Consider the following 16,070-nt stretch of genomic DNA (forward strand, 5'->3'; position numbering starts at 1 on the left):
CGTGGTTGGGTGGGCCACTAGCTTGTGCGGGCCACTAACTTGTGGATTACGTTACAATAACACCCTCATATACAATAACCTACTCAAGTACTCTAAGGACTGTTACAACCGAGAAGTGATCCGCAAGTTCAAAGATGGCCACACCTGGAGCATGAACTTGGACACCGCGGGCATCGAGCCCCCTGCGACCCCTGAGTACGTGGTCGACGCTACGACCTTTGCGTTACGGGTCGATCAGGCCGGAAATCAATCCCACTATGCCGTGAATGTTACCCAATTATCGCATCCTGGTCTGCGATACATCTGGGTGCATGCATGTGGAGTCGGCCTCCGTTTGAGTGGGGCTATGGCAATGGAACGTGCGGTGACTCCGAAGGAGAAATGGGCCGAACCGTACTACGATGACATGATGCTGGAGTGGCTCGCGGAGGAGGAGGAAGAAGCCCTGCAAGTTCACGAACGCTTGGCTGAAACCGAAAGAATTATGATGAGGATGGATCGCTATAATTGATGCATTTATACGGTCGTTTGTGGTGAAAGCTCACGAGAGGGTCGAGGAAGGGATGCCTTGGCCGAGGTTCCATCAGCGATACATAGATGTTTGAGCCCTCCAGGTTGCACAGTTAGTTGCCTTGAGAGACAACGGTGGTCCAATAAGCGGTCTTGTAGGAAATCATTTGAATTACGGTACATTTCTTCGAGGCTCCATTAACGTAACATGCGACTAGTGACAAGATGGGAACCCTAAAGGTGAACGTATGCTGACGTGCGGCAGCATCTGTCGAATTCTGTCGGACTCAATATTCCGTCGACTCACCACTCCTTGCGTGGGCGTGGCTTTCTAGAAGAGGTTGCGTACTGAAACTGTTCTGCGTGCCCCACCATGCACCCGCTAATGGAAACCTCATATTCCACACCACACCGGCAGTCTTGCAACTCCACCACTAAGCCGTCATGCAAGCTGACCTAGCGTTCATCCAGCATCACAACTCTCGCAATCCCAATACAATGACTACCTCTACCAGCACTGCACAGCGCGCCAGCCCGCTCATCGACTTCCTAACTCAGCCCGGCCGTTATGTGCCCATGTTCATCGCCATCACCGAGCATCTTGGGCCTGCCGACATCGTCAACCTACGTGCCGCCTCCCAAGATCCCGGAAATGTGTACTCAACCCTCATTAACACAGAATGGAACATCAACACGGCCTTGCAGAAAGGATTCCGAACAAGCTAGGGAGACATTGGGGGTGATCTCGGGGGTCTTTGCGCTTAACTTCCTCGATAGGAAAGCCCCAGGAGACCGACTTTATATCTGGGTTCAAGTCCATGAGAATTTAGAGGAAGATCCAGAAGACTTGGAGGAGGATGCAGAGGACCATCAGAATTGTCCCCACGTTATCCTCGGTGAATGGATCGAGAGACAAAGAGGACGAAATCCCGGAAGACGTGGATAGGAAAGTAGAGTGGGGATACAAAGTCTACGCGGGCACTGGTGACCGGAAGGGCCCATCAATTCATCTTCAAGGCTGCATCTTGAAGAACCCTGTTGTCGATATCTTGACCGAACGCAGCGTTCCCCAAGGGACCCTGGCGCTGGCGAACATGATCACAGCGACCAAAGTGTACGCACCATTTGCTCGGGGCGTGTTCCTCAAGAACCACTGCAATATGAACGGCGCCGATACTGAATATCTCGAGGGATCCGTCAAAACAATGGTCAATATGGTAGCTCAGCCGCGCGAGATCATATCCCCGCCAGCGCAACACGAAGAAGAGACGCGGAGCCTCTCAGATGGAAACACTTGGACCATGACGCTGGACCTTAAAGGGATCAAGCCGCCCACCATACTCGACTCTGTTACCGATGCCAAGAGGTTCCTGGTCCGCGCCCAGTCAGAATGCTTTTCCCGTCAAGACTACTCTACTCGAGCATCACACACTGCGCTACTCCTACGCCTTGCCTTCGGATTACGTCGAGATTCTGTATAAGCGGTCGGAATCCCGAATGCACTTTCAATGCTATGGAACGTCTAAGGAGAAGTGGCAGGAGGGCGCACCGAGGCATTTCACCCACACGCAAGTCATTAATCATCACCCTGAATGGATTCACGGGGCAATCCCCCCAGAGAAACTAGAATACTACGATCATAAGATGTCGGAGTGGATTCTAGAGACTGAGTGGGAGATTGATGTACTGAAGCGGGAGGAGGAGGAGGGTCCGATGCGGATGAAGACGAGGCGCTGGATGTGGAGTAGTTGCGGAGCTTCTGGTATCCGATTCGCTGGTACGAGGGCCATTTTAATAGCTTCGAGAAACCCGATTGGTGAATGGTATACATGGCCGAGTCTCTATCTTCTCGTACAGCACTGCCATACGGTTGGGCACACGGATACGCCACTGCTCTAGCTTCACTCTTGCTTTCTGGACACGACTTTAAGAAGTGCCCTAGGTGTGTTGTTTTCAATTAATCCAAAGATAATCTAGTTTCTATTGTTTTGATCGTTACATCTTATTCGGATGTTCCAAAGTTTGTCGTGATACCCCGGTCATTTGCAAACTCATGTGTAGAACGCAAGGCAGCCTTATACACATGCGATATCGCACGTAGGTGCCGGGATGTTTTATACCAGATAGAGATCCCATGTAGGGCACGTGACTATAAAGCACGTGAATTGTCTTGAGTCCAAGACACGAGGTCACACCTGTCCAGGGCACATTCACCGTCCGTCGCGAGCAGCAAGTACTTTAGCATATGAGTTCTATTTATACCGCAATCATTTCGTGTGGGGACTCGGGGTCTACATCGGCCACACACACCACACACACTACAACCACCACTACAACTACTTTCTAAAGTCCTCCTACACCAACAAATCCTCACATTTTGGCTCCATCTTCAGCGACCGTCCACCCCAACCTGTTAACCGGTTCTTTTCCTAGTTGACCACTGTTTACATCGGGGGCCATGACTACCTCAATCATGGAGATGATCACCTCGCTGCGCAATCTTGCTATCTTTGGCAATAACGCAGATGCACTTCCAGTCCCTACGAGTGAAGCTCAACATGAAACCACCGTCAACAACGCGTTTCAAGAGATGCCCAAAGGACGATTGGTCGACTTCCTCGAGCAGCCAGACCGCTTTGTGCCCATTTTCGACTCGATCACGAGCTACCTGGAGCCAGCCGATATAGTCAAACTGGGACGTGTCTCTCAAAAGCTGGGAGGGGTCTACTCGAAGGCCCAGCAGACACAGTGGAACATCAATACTGCACTGCAGAAGTTCTTCTTAGACCCCATCAAGTTCCGCAACAAGCTGGGCGAGGCTTCAGGCATTATTTCCGGCAGGTTTGCCCTTGACTTCTTGGATCGGCGCCCCACGGGGACTCGCCTAGACGTCTTTCTTATCAAAGATAACTGCGACATTCTCCAGGACGTTTTGTGGAATGAAGGCTATGTTGAGACCGAAGTCCCCAGGAGCGATGCCCCGCGGGGCGTCCGGGTGGATCCGGATGAAGACGAATTTGGACCACAATACACGCTGAAACTCTTCACAAAGTCTGGCGAAACGCCACGTCAAGTCCACATCCACGTCTCTTTACGAATACCCCTCGTCTGCCTCCTGAGCATGACGTACGCCCAACACTCTACGGCTTATGCTAACTTCATCACCGCGACGAAGGCCTATGTCCCCTTCGCGCGTGAAACCTTCCTGAAGTACAGGTCGTACCAGCATGGATACTGGATGAGCGAGAAGTCTGGCGACACGCTGAACCACATCGCTTCCACGGGGCGAAAGACACTGAAAATTCGAATCGAGGACCAAGGCATGAAGCGGAAGGTACGGAAGTTTACAGACAGCGAGACCTGGGCTATGGTGCTGGACGCGGAGGGCATCAAGGAGCCCGCGACCCCTGACTTCGTTATCGACGTTACCGTATTCGAAATCGATACGGTGCGTACTGAATGCTACCGCTCGATCACATCGGATATCTCGCACCCGATGCTCAAACACTTCTGGGTTTCTCCGTATTGGGATCGTGTCGGGAGGTTTCTTCAAGGGATCCAGCGAGTGGAGTTCTATAAGACCCCGAGGGAGAAGTGGGGGCCGGGTTTGGATAGAGGACTTGTGCGAGAGGAGATCATCGATGGTGTTGATCTTTGGGACGCGTATGGCTTGCCCTTTGAGGTGGCAACATTCTACGACGACGTGATGTTGGAGTGGTTACGGGAGATTGAGGAGATGGGGTAGAGCCATCAACAATAAGTGAGAGGCGTCGAATAACCACCAGAGCCGAGCTCTCCTGGTTTCCTAGGTTTGAAGTTTCAGCACATGGATATAGCAGTGTTCGAGTTTACCTTTTGCTTGCTCAACACCACCGTCACCAGTAGCCCAGCTAGCAGGTATCCGGCCTGTCAAAAAGTAGCTTACTCTCCAAGCATCGGCCTTTACATCGTATTTGAGCTGTTTGAATGACATAGTGGATGAAGATTAGCCTCCAATTGAACCTAATATGCATTCAGTCTCTATCCTACCCGTAGAAAGTGCCTCCTGAGGTCACCCCGTGCAGTTCCTAACAGTCAACATGGCCAATGTTATCTCTATTAAAAACAGAAACTCATGAACTGTGAGAGAGCTAGTCATAAGCTGACTTTCTTGCTCGCCGGCCTCTTTGCCCCATGAATGTATGAAAACGCCTGACTGAGTCCTCTTCGTAAACTCTTGAACACCCCCTAAACGAGTAACAAGTCGCACTTTTCCGGCCCTCATATCTCCAGACGCCAGCAGGAATGTATCAAAACCCTCAAAAGCCGCCCAGAATTTTCTTTCGAATCGATCGTACCACACTTCCCATCCTTTTAAGCTGCTTCAGTCCAGCCCAACGCCACCATCCACCAGAGCCGGTGTCGCCAGAGCCGGTGTCGCAGGCCTACCCCGCTCGGCCTCATAGAATATCATGTTTCCAACCATCCAGCAGAGCCGGCGTCACAGGCCTTCAGTCCAGCCCAACACCCATCCACCAGAGTCGGCGTCGCAGGCCTACTCTGCTTGTCTTCATAGAATGCTATGTTCCCAACCATCCACCAGAGCTGGCGTCGCAGGCCTCCTTCGCTTGTTCTTATAGAATGCTATGTTCTCTCGTCGCGCGCAACATACGAGCAATCCGCATATCCGAGTGCCTCACCGATGTCTATGCTCTTCAACCTCCAAATCTTCCGAATCTCTGCAGCCGAGTAACTGAGCATACCCGGGTAGCGAGCAGCAGAAAGCATCGCACCTTTGTACAGAAGTCCCCATGTCAAAACGCTGCTCAAGCGCCGGTACCGACGGTGCCGGCAACCCGACGAGCGAACAGGCCCGTACCTGACCAACGCCAGGATATCACCTGTCCCCACGCTGCGCTCCCGAGCTTAGTGAAATAGACAGATGCCTGAATGTCGCAGCCACTGGGTATCAGGGGAGAGCAGAAGCTTTCATTGGACCAAAGTACTCAGGATCCCGCGACAGACGAGAAGATCCCCACTGGCCCCGGATCGAAAAAAGAGAACAATTCTTACTCGCAGTCAGCAAGACGAACAGAAGGATCCGCGGAGGATAGAGGCACATACGAGACGCACGACTGGCGAGTACAGCACAGCAAGCTCGGCCGTCGCTCAGCTGGATATGGTTCTGTTGTTGGGAGCAATCAGATCTCAGAACACGACAACCCAGCCTGCCATCGCCAACGACCGAGAAGCGCACGTCCAAGATATCCCAAGCCCCACAGACCCATTCCCTGAGGCATCTCGCGCTCAAAAGCCGCATTCTTCAATTCTGTGATGCCGAGCACAATGTAGCACACCTCATCCTTAGCCAGCTCAGGTCCACACCAGCGTATCTGGGCCCCCCCTCGCACATGGTCTCGATGGCGGGGAAAGGGTGCCGTGTGGTGTGCTGGATTATCTGCTCCCCGCGCGCGCTCAACAAGTTGACTTGCGATTGGTTTCGCCCAGGTCGACAGGTCGAATTTGGCGCCGAAGTTCTGCGGGATGCGGCTTTCGGTGTCGACGCCGAAGAGATCTTTGTAGGGCAACTGGATGACGTAGCCGTTCAGCTCGTCGACGGCAGCGGCGTGCTTCGCGCTGACGAAGCTGTCGAGCTCGGGGTGTAGAGTGTGGATGAGGAGTTGGACCACGTTTGCCTCGCCGGACGGGACGGTCTTCGGGAGGAGGGCGACGCGTTTTGACATGGTATACGAGTTGTTTAGGATTGGAGGATACTTAGAAAGTATTCAGCCTGGAGGTTTGATGGAGCTGCAGTTGCTGCGCAAGGTGGTGTCGCCATGAAGCCCAGCAGCTGGAGCTGAGGTGAGTTGTACTAGTCGATAAGAACGAGATTCCTTCGACCTTCGCATCGGGCTTCTGGTTCACAACTTCAAGAGTTGGAGGCTGAAGGGAAAGACCACAGGGACTATCTCGAAACCTTTCTTCAAGATCGGATTCGCTCTCCTCGTGATCTGAGGGTGCTTTTTGTGGGCGACAGGACGGCGGCTGAGCGGGACGGACACGCTCCGTAGGACCCATCGGTGGACGTCCTAGACTGGACAACGGAATTCCTGACCGGGAGGACGGCCTCGCCAACATGAAATGAACAAAGATGAACCACTGCATTCGGGAAGCCGCTTCCAGAAATAGGAACCATATTTTCCACTCTCTTCCGACGGTACCAAGCTTCGGGAGGTGATATGGAGGTTGTCGTTATGGCCAACTGTCATCTCCTGCTCGTCCTCGCTACTGTCACCAGCGTACTTGTACAGATCCGCTCGACTTTCTTCCTCCTAAGGTTGTCCTCCGTCGCGAAGATCGTATTCCTTGCGTTCAAGGTGGTCACGACGAGACGGGTTCCACACACTGAAGGTCGAAGGAAGGCGAGAGCGTTCCGCTTGAAAAATGTCGTCGCAATCGAATTCGTGCTCGTGGTGCGTCTGAGGGGGTGCGATGACAGGGAGAGAAACGCGGCCACGACCGAGCTTGAAGCCGAATGGATTCTTGATCCCCTTGAGTCCCCTCGGGTTGATGTCGAGCGGGAGAAACACAGGTACTGGTAGACTGTTCTGCTTCTTTGCTGGCGATATTCGCTGTCGCGGCGTTCCCGTTTCTCGAGTAGGGCGCGAGAGTTGAAGAGGAAGAGTTGTATTTACCGGCTGAATTGTGTTTCAAGGAATGCTGGGCGCCGACGATGCCGTCAGCTATTCCGCCTTGCCTTTTGCTCCGCTCCTTGTCTGTCAACTCCTGCATGAGAAGAGGTTTATCTTCCCAGGGCACTCTTGTAGGAAGGCGGGACGGCGGTTGGCCGAGAAAGAGACAGGTTCCGTAGGACCCATCGATGGACGTCCTGGATAACCGGGTTGACGGCCAGCGATGGAACTGAACAGGAGCCATTTTAGACAGGGCGGGACAGAGGTACTTTAAAAAAGTTAAGGTGTGTCGTGAGATTGGGGAGTCCCAATTTCCGGCCTCTTGTTGGTGCGATACTTCTATTATGTAATACGCACGCGCTCGTTATGTAATATATACCTACAGTCCCCGTAATACTCCTGTTAACTCTAGCTGTTCTAGAACCTTATATGCCTCTATTTAGTGTAAACATCTAACTCTACCGCCTAAGGATATAATAGAAATAACTATATAGCAATTCTACAGATATTATTCTAAGATTTCCCCACGCTAAACTATTTCAGGAAGATCACTAGCTATTTTAAGTATAACTTAGCTCTATTATGAAGTTCCTAGCGCTCCAGGAGCTCTATAGCGATTTCTGTAGATGGAGTAGATCTAAGGCTAAATCTACTCCAGTCTTCACTATAGACGACCTCCGTAGAAGGAAAAATAAAAATAAAACTACTGCAATTAGGAGGTCGATCCCAGAAGCAAGACTCATCTTTACTAGACTCTTCCGACCTCGGTATCAGAGCGTGCCCGTCCGCGCGTCGGCCGTCCACGAATGGGTTGTGCCTCAGAACTCTTCACTTCCACCAGAGCAGATGAACTCCACGGTGATCTGGCTTCATGATCTGGTACTCGCCTGTCTTCTGCGGATATGTCGTGGTGGTGCGGCGTCAGCTATCAGCTCATCTTCGTATGTTCCGAGTCGACGAGTTCGCGAGTGAAGGTCGAAGAGGAAGGCGAGAAGGTTCCCTTTGAATCGGATTCGCTATGTTCGTGACGCATCTGAGGGGGGTTTTGTTGAAATACATGACGGCGGCTGTGCGGGAGAGGCACCTTCTGCAGAACGAGTGATGGAACTGAACTGGAGCTATATGGACTAGAGCCGGATGGAAGCATCCATCACCACGTAGAACCTAGCGGTCGAATTTGATGAAGAGAATAAGAATGTCGAGTGAAGAGAAAGGTCTAGAGGAAGGTAAGGCTATATACAAGGTGAAGTGCGCCTGTCGTAGCCTTCACCGCTGCTCTCTAATACTAGCCCATGCTGTCTCGAGTAGCAATACTAGCGTCCTTTCAAGGGTATCCACCCCTCTGGCCGCGTGCCCTGTTGACCGTTGCTTTTCCACGGGCTACACAACACCTCCACCCCTCGTGCCTCTCGGCCTAAACATGAGCTCGTTCCTGATTTATTTATTAGCTTTGTCTAGCTAAATCCACAGCACCTTTCGGGAAAGACAGTGGGGGATTAGACGTACCGCGAAATGTCCGCGATGATGAAAAAATGCACGTGTGACCCGCAGATGTACACTTGAGTGAGATGGGATACACGGCCGTCGCGTGCGGTTACGGTGATGTCTCTGAGTTGGACGTTCATGTTGTCTTCGGCTGCACGAGAAACACGTTAGCTTCGAGTGCTTATTTGAATAGGATCAGCACCCACTCTCACCTTCTATAAGCTTGCTGCGGTAGACCCGGCCTGAGGTGATCACGAGAGTAACGCTTTTCGAACAAAGATAAACTATTGCATTCGGGAAGTTAAATCGAGAGCAGGGGCCGTCTTCGATCTGTTTATGTTGAGCGAGGCGGCTCTAACGGGAGACAAGGTGGCAGCTGGGCGGGGAGAGGCAAGCTCTGTAGGACCCATCGATGAACGCGCTGGAGGAACGCGTGGACGACGGGCTTCATAGCCGGGCGGAGGCGCACAAGAGAGCCGGGCTGTAGTTTTGTCCATTTGAGTATGAAAGGACCATCTGCCATCATCTTTCAAGCCGACGCACTTCTTCCCACTTCCTTTGTAGTCCATGACTTTTCCTTTCACACTCCTGGACACGCGTAACCAAGAGTTGCCTTTTAACTCTTGTCCTGGCTTGCAGAAAACCGTATCGCCAAGGCGGCATCCGTAGTATTAAGGCTTCAGTGATCCCTCTCTCAATCTGCTTCGTTCAACTATGATCGCACGGGTGTCCGGATCACCGCTGTTCCCTGTCGTTGCCGCCAATGCGCTCCAAAGCCTATATCAAAGTCAATGACGAAGGACATGTGGGACCTCGCAGGAATAGGCCTACCTCGAGCATGACAACGGAGTTCCCTCGAGCATGACAACAGAGTTCCCTTGACCTAAGAAGAAAATATCAGCTCGAGTCGATTCCTGCAAAAGCGGCCATTGTGTGCAACATACCACCATACCGATTCTTACTTTCTCCCCGCCCTCCTGACCAACAAACACAGACCAGATCCAATGATCGCTACCTTCTTTCCGCCGAAGTACCGGAGCGGAAAGAAGGCAGCGATCATAGGATCTGTCACCCATCTCAGAGAGGTCGGCCTGGCCCGTGATCTTAGAAATGTCGACTCCCCTTTGTCTCCTCGACGGCTTCGTCCAGAACTATGTTGAGGAAGATCTTTGGTGGCTTCAGCGATCTCTCTCTGGCTGGGTCAGAGTGTCCAGGATTGTCTCAGATGATGCGTGAGGAAAGTCGTCCAAGTCGGATGGGAGATTAGCGAGATCGTTGTCCTGGCTCGACGAGCGACGAGGGCGGCGTGGAGGCCATTGGCTGAGATCACCAGTCGTCAAGGCTTCAATCTGGTCCCATGGGTGTTCTGATCACCGTCCCTGTCGTTGCCGCCAATGCGGGGCCGGGGTGACTGCCACAGGAAGAAAAGGACAAAGATGAACCACTGCATCAGGGAAGTTAGCCCTATAGCTAGCAGTCGTCCGTCGTCGAGGTGTTCGTGTCGCGGTGAGGAGGAAGAAGGCAGGACCGGCGGTGTTGGCGGGGGCCCGCGGCGTTTTTGTTCGGTGGGTCCTGGGAGTCACGTGACCGTCCTTCACACCCCTTGCCGGGTTTAGAGAAACCAAATTATCTGCACATCCATCACCTAACGCCCCAAAGGGCAGCTGCGGCGGAATCCTCTTCTCACTTTCTTTTAAGAGCCACTGGAAATTATTTTAGCACTTTAAGAATCACTTCAGGCATATCAAATTATATTGCGGATCACTTGCATATCGCGACAACTTGCTAGTTCTTGCCCAAGGTCTTATGCAAGTGAGTCCAGAAGGCCTTATTATGACCGCCCCGCTCGTGGCGGCGCGGCTCACTTTGCTGGTTGTAGTGAAGAGCCGAATTTGTGTTGTCCATGAAGTGCTGGAGCGGCATACCGTTAGCGAATTTATCGAGCGCTAGCATTAGCATCGAAGAGATACTCGAGGAACACACATGGCCCACGAATAGAAATGGCGATGATGTTGTGCACAATCTCAACTGCTAGTGCTTCGAGGTGCTCTTGAAGGGCGTTGCAATTTATTTACTGCGATGTTGAGAGTGCCTGCCATATACACTATTTCATTGTACATCATTCTGCACCGGGAATGGTGGGTGCCCTCAGGTGGTATGACATCTCCCTCTTGCAAAACTGTATGAAGAGCAGTGTTGCGCAAATTGGCGTAGTCTTCGGCCAGCTGTACGGCTGGGAAGAGTCCGCTATAAGGTCCGGGAGGGCCGAGCGCAGGTGGTGCCAACATTTTCAACGGCACGGGTGGCACTGACCCGATTTAGGTTGAATGCGCCGAAGCTTAGTAGTTGTAGCGTGGAGGATTGTACAGGCGGTTAAAGCAATACGAAGGATTGTGAAGTTGGTTGATTGCTAGGCTGTGGTAGGAGGTTGCTGTACGGTTACAGACACGAGACTGTAACTTCTTAACAGCCTCTAAGCCAATGAACTCACCTGTCGACCGCGCTCTATTGCACGTTGAAGATGTCAGTGCCGAGATTCTCAAGGAAAGAGTACCGGCGGCGCTGGTCTTTTGGAAAGTGCTCTCGCCTAAGGATCGTTGAAAAGACTTGCAGGAAACTTTCCTTCCCCTTGCTCAACGTGAGAGTAGTTTGTTCGAGGCGATGCACCCAAGTCCGGGCCGTGGAGCCAAAGCCTCAGGAACAATAGCAGTTGTCTCTGGCGGTGACAGGCTTTCACTTAGGTTGAAATTGATGTGAACTCTGCTTGTATTATAGTGGCCGTACGGGCCGAATATATCTTAATAGGAAATGGCCCACCCCCTAGGTCTTATCAGCTCAGCTGAATAGAGGCCAGCTGAAAGAAACGAACCCAGCTGAGAGAAACCTGTTGTAGCTGAACAGAGGACCTCGCCACGCTGAGTGCGCGTTAGCAGCAACCAATCAATGAAGAAGAACGAGAATTAAGGAGAGAGAAGGGGGGGGAGTGCCTGTACGTAGGTGACCGTGAACCGTATGAGTTGTTGATCCTAGGTTGTAGCTGTTACAACCCGAGTCTTTCGTCGTTATCGTAACCAATCGAGTCCGATTAATTGCTGCCCTCCGCCTTCCTACTATCCACGTATCCAGAGCACAGCGCTTGGATTCAGCAAAGTGTAGCCATCGAAGTCTAGGTAGCCTCTGAGCTTGTCGCTTTTTTCAAGACCTGCGCCTTCACTATAGCTCTTCACCATGTATTTGGTGCGCCTCTTCACCTTGAAGGCCTTTAGCGACTTGAGACTGCCGTTATATTGAAGCGGCATTTCGATAAGGCGGCTCCGGTAAGGAAAAATCGAAGTGGCGGACGATAAGGAGCGCAGAGATAGGAGTCACGTTGGCCATACAGATTCCGTCTGTATGGCCAACATGTTTGATGGGCGAAGTTATGGGCCGTCATCTAGCAACGGGAAGTAATCGAGGCAGGTGCACGCACAACTGATGATAATACCCCAACGCGCCCGACTTGTTCTCGAGCGTGTCTGTCGGCGCCAAGAAAGGTGAGAGGGCTCTATGTCAGCTCTCTGCAGAAGCTTTTGGAGTGACCTGGCGCGGTTGGCTGGGAAGTGAGGAAGTTTAGGAGGAGGTCCGTTACTTGGGCACCAACTCCGTGCAAGTTTTCTTGACCAGCTCGCTGGCTGCCGCTGGCAGTTGTACGGGCCGAGATGCGTTCAGTTTGTAGCTTTTCGGCGGGTGAGGAGTAGGACTTTCCTACCGAAGTATAGGGCTGGCGAGAGTAGCCGTCATAACAGCCGTGTTATTGCTGTCCCCATTGTAGCTCGAACAAGCCAGTTGAGATTGCAGATGTGTTATCTAACTCGAGCTGAATTGAAGGCGACACCGAAGAGATTCGATTCTGATCAGTGGATCAAGTACACTTCAGTCCGATCACGTAAGACGATGAGCATATAGCAAGTGAGGAGAACAGGTATGTAGCAAGTGAGGAAGATGAGTATCCGGAGAGCGAAGAAGAAGAGGGCCCCATGGAAGCGCGGCCCAGGAATGAAGAAGAAGTAACTCTAACGTCAGCGACAGATCTTGTCGGGACAGTCAAACGCGAAGGACGGGATCGACTCTCCACCAGATTCTGGACAGCTTCAAGACCTCATCTCTGTGCTACTCCAAGCAAAGCCTAAGGGTGATTATTATAACCTAGCAGTATATGGTAGTCTTTTGTAAAGGCGCCAGCGTCACCTCCCGCCCAAATACTATCGCCACCGCGAGCCGCAACTTATTGATATCCAATAAGAAGCGCTACGCTACGAGGATACAGTGGAGTCCAGCTCGTGGCTACATCTCTTCTGGGTTCGGCTCATGGTGTATTCGAAGGTGCGATCGGCTACAGGAGGCGCTCACGGGTGATGACGCTAGTGAGCGCTTAGTGGAAGATGTGATACAGCTGGAAAGGGAGGCTTCCCACCATGTCCACCCACTCGTCGGCGTGGCGGCAGTGGTTGCATGCATGGCGACTGTGTAGGGCTTTAGCGGTGGCCAAACAAGGGAACAATCAAGTCGAGACGTGCTGCATGCTTGTGGGATGAGTCAATGGGGTAGACCAGCGTCTCCGTAATCTCGGCAAAAATATTAGGAGGCTAAGGGTGTTTTCTTCCGCCGTCAGGGACTATGAAAAGTCCGGAAAGGAAACTCTAGTGCTAGAGAGAGGTGGATAAGTTGGAGAAGCTAGCCGCCATCGCTGGGTCGAACCGGTGATACATAGGAGCCTACCGGCGAGGACGAGGCTCTCGAGAGCGTGGTGATAGAGTCGAGAGCTCGGTGATGCTTCAGTCCAGCCCGACACCACCATCCACCAAACCCGGCGTCGCAGGCCTACTCGGCTTGTCCTCATAGAATACTATGTTCTCTTGTCGCAGAACATACGAGCTATTCGTATACCCCTGTGCCTCGTGGATGTTTAAACCGCATCGTAACTGCTCCAGCCACAGCCTAGTGGCGGCTGTGGTGTATATGGCGATGATGCAGGGCATTGGCGGTGGCCAAGTAAGCCGATAGGAGAGTCGAGGTGAGCTGCATGTCTGAGATATGAGCTCAAGCTTTTAGCGGTTGCGAATGTGCTTCTTCGGCGCCTGACATTACCGGAAGTCAGGAAGACTTTTGTGCGGTAGAGGGATGGAGGAACTGGAGGGACCGGCCATGATCGCCATCGCCGGAGTCGGTTCGTTCAAGACGGAGGAGCCCGCGGGCAAACATGAGGCTGCCGAGAGCTCGGCGATGTAGTTGAGAGCTCGGGAATGGAGGACGGTGCAGAGCTTGCGTAACAAGCTTAGCTGCAGTCAGGGAGTTGGCGTCTATAGTGCGCATATCGGTCGTGAGTACCATTGGTAGTGATGCAGGCACTAAGGGATAGAATGCTGAGAATATTGACCTGTCTGCTTCATTGGTGGAATTTGTCGACTGATTTTTGAGAAGTGCTTTCGTACCTGAAAGGTGCAATGTGAGCGAGAACTGGCTATTGTCGATTCTACAAAGAGAGGCTAAGCGGCAGGCCTGGTCCGCTTGGAGTGGCACTTGAAGCAGTGATTAGGATGCTGAGGCGATGAAGCGATTGGTGATGGTCTTTGACGAGAATTGAGCCGGCATGCCCGGGTGGGGGGCTGGCAAAAGAGAACGTCAAGCAGATCATGATGGATCCAGAGTGGCAGGGAGACGAAGGAAAGCCAGCGGCATTAGAGACTGCCAAGTTGCCCGTGGCCCGCGACATTCCCGCACAGAGAGGCGCGCCAGCCAGGTAGCTCAGACCCCACACCGACCTATATCCTAACTATATATTTGCTATAAGTTCGACCGTCTTTCGCCCTCACCCCGTCCAGTGGTGAGGGTGGTTAAAAGAAACCTCGCTAACGTCTATCATAGTCACAACCACAAGAACCGGGTTCGACCCCCGTGAAAACATCTTTTTTTACACTTTAGTTCTCCATCGGGTACCTTTACTTTTTATCCTCCGGCTTAGAGGATCCATCGATTCGGTCCTTAGGACGCCTTTTTTATCCTTGTTGATAACTTTAGTTTCTTTCTCGCGCTTCCTGAAGCCCGCTCCTCCATTTATCCTCCTGGCAAAGACTTAGGCATTGCGTTCCTCGGACTCGTAATCGACGACGAAATTTTCAGCGACTTGAGAAGGAATCTTTTATGTAAAAACCAGTCTATCGCTCTTAGGCGCGTAACTTTTTGGGTTTCCAGTCACGTGCGGTGCCTTTTCTATAGTCTATCAGGGCTGTCGCCCTCGAGTTGGGTGTTATAAAGAATTGCAGCTAAATATGCTCATCAATTACAGCGTTAAGATAGAGCCCTTCCCGCATTACATAGGAAGTTTGGCATTTGATACTGTACATCTTTGGACGATATGCCCCATACTGAATTTACATCGGGAAATTCTTCCCGTGTCTCCACAGTCTCCAAAATACATACAACAAGTCGGAAATTAAGTACGCTTCAAGTGCAAACGACAAATAGTGAATAACTCAGACAGTGAATCCGTGTTACTCTGCTTAAATTACGAGACAATGTCAGCAATCTGGCTCTCGGCAAAGGCCTCGCTGAACGAGAAGCTGTGATCGAGAATGGTAACCGTGGTATCGACATCCCTACCCGGCCACTGCGGCCTTGATATTCTTCCCGACCGGCCGAAGAAAGTAGTTGGAATTCCCTCGCTCTGGATTGCCCTGGCGATGGAGCGTCGACGAGAAACGGTTTTTTGAGAATTACAGTCACTAACAGGCATCCGTTCATCCTTAATTGCAACTCCGATATCCTGCGCATCAATTTATACAAAGCTGCTGGTATCTGTGCTAAATATACTAAGCAGCAACAAAAGCAACATCAAGCTGAACCGCCGAGGTCTGACATCCGCCGTCTCTCAACAGCCATCGTTATATAGACCCAACAATTCTTTTCAGTATTTGAGCTCGTCATTCCTACGCACAAACTCACTCATGCTCCTCCTCATCCTCTTTAGCCTAGTACTTGAAGACATAGGGCTCCTCGTACGCATCGTCGTAGTCCTGGACCTGGTACTAGACCTGGCCCTCGCTCGGATCCTCCTCATCGTCATCAGAATCCGAATCCGAGTCGACCTCCTTAATATCGCCAGGAACATCTTCGCACAGCTTGTTGGGAAGTCCCACATTCTCTACCATTTCCACAATCTCCGCTTCGAATTTCATTGTGCGAATGTGCAGCTCGTCTCTGAAGGAGGTGGCCAGGTGAACTTAATTGTACCTGTACCGGACCTTTGCGTACGCCAGAACGCGGCGAATGACAGTCAAGTCACGCGGCTGATCCATGACTGTGACGGACAGGTTACTAGGAATCCAATCCCGAACCGCCCAATCCGCAACTAGCAACCTCCTGTTC

At 51.9% G+C, this 16,070-nt stretch overlaps 7 protein-coding genes across 7 annotated transcripts; 3 read left to right on the forward strand and 4 right to left on the reverse strand.

Annotated features, from left to right (window-relative positions):
- Positions 1-151: 151 nt before the first annotated feature.
- BDZ99DRAFT_514061 (uncharacterized protein) lies at positions 152-1,236 on the forward strand (the record flags this gene model as incomplete). The annotated part of the gene is made up of 2 exons (XM_033724788.1): positions 152-451; positions 982-1,236. The coding sequence occupies 2 exons, from the start codon at positions 152-154 to the stop codon at positions 1,234-1,236; spliced, it is 555 nt and encodes a 184-aa protein (XP_033584811.1).
- A 131-nt stretch (positions 1,237-1,367) lies between these two features.
- On the forward strand, positions 1,368-1,991 carry BDZ99DRAFT_514062 (uncharacterized protein; the record flags this gene model as incomplete). The annotated part of the gene is made up of 1 exon (XM_033724789.1): positions 1,368-1,991. The coding sequence occupies one exon, from the start codon at positions 1,368-1,370 to the stop codon at positions 1,989-1,991; it is 624 nt and encodes a 207-aa protein (XP_033584812.1).
- A 1,109-nt stretch (positions 1,992-3,100) lies between these two features.
- On the forward strand, positions 3,101-3,385 carry BDZ99DRAFT_374728 (uncharacterized protein; the record flags this gene model as incomplete). The annotated part of the gene is made up of 1 exon (XM_033714935.1): positions 3,101-3,385. A coding segment is annotated over one exon (285 nt), but the record flags the coding sequence as incomplete, so codon positions are not given.
- A 2,252-nt stretch (positions 3,386-5,637) lies between these two features.
- Positions 5,638-6,233, reverse strand: BDZ99DRAFT_531107 (uncharacterized protein; the record flags this gene model as incomplete). Its single annotated transcript, XM_033726432.1, has 1 exon — positions 5,638-6,233. The coding sequence occupies one exon, from the start codon at positions 6,231-6,233 to the stop codon at positions 5,691-5,693; it is 543 nt and encodes a 180-aa protein (XP_033584814.1). The 3' UTR covers positions 5,638-5,690.
- A 588-nt stretch (positions 6,234-6,821) lies between these two features.
- BDZ99DRAFT_514065 (uncharacterized protein) lies at positions 6,822-7,425 on the reverse strand (the record flags this gene model as incomplete). The annotated part of the gene is made up of 2 exons (XM_033724790.1): positions 6,822-7,108; positions 7,185-7,425. 2 exons carry the CDS (start codon positions 7,423-7,425, stop codon positions 6,822-6,824), a joined length of 528 nt encoding a protein of 175 aa, XP_033584815.1.
- A 1,011-nt stretch (positions 7,426-8,436) lies between these two features.
- On the reverse strand, positions 8,437-8,945 carry BDZ99DRAFT_24502 (uncharacterized protein). The gene is made up of 3 exons (XM_033713630.1): positions 8,879-8,945; positions 8,688-8,817; positions 8,437-8,613 (listed from the first exon to the last, which is right to left on the reverse strand). The coding sequence occupies exons 2-3, from the start codon at positions 8,804-8,806 to the stop codon at positions 8,562-8,564; spliced, it is 171 nt and encodes a 56-aa protein (XP_033584816.1). The 5' UTR covers positions 8,807-8,817; positions 8,879-8,945; the 3' UTR covers positions 8,437-8,561.
- A 6,557-nt stretch (positions 8,946-15,502) lies between these two features.
- Positions 15,503-15,959, reverse strand: BDZ99DRAFT_457522 (uncharacterized protein). The gene has a single exon (XM_033718699.1). The coding sequence runs from the start codon at positions 15,878-15,880 to the stop codon at positions 15,731-15,733; it is 150 nt and encodes a 49-aa protein (XP_033584817.1). The 5' UTR covers positions 15,881-15,959; the 3' UTR covers positions 15,503-15,730.
- Positions 15,960-16,070: the final 111 nt, after the last annotated feature.

This window comes from Mytilinidion resinicola, assembly GCF_010093595.1.
Source record: "Mytilinidion resinicola strain CBS 304.34 unplaced genomic scaffold BDZ99scaffold_1, whole genome shotgun sequence".
Taxonomy (NCBI): domain Eukaryota; kingdom Fungi; phylum Ascomycota; class Dothideomycetes; order Mytilinidiales; family Mytilinidiaceae; genus Mytilinidion; species Mytilinidion resinicola.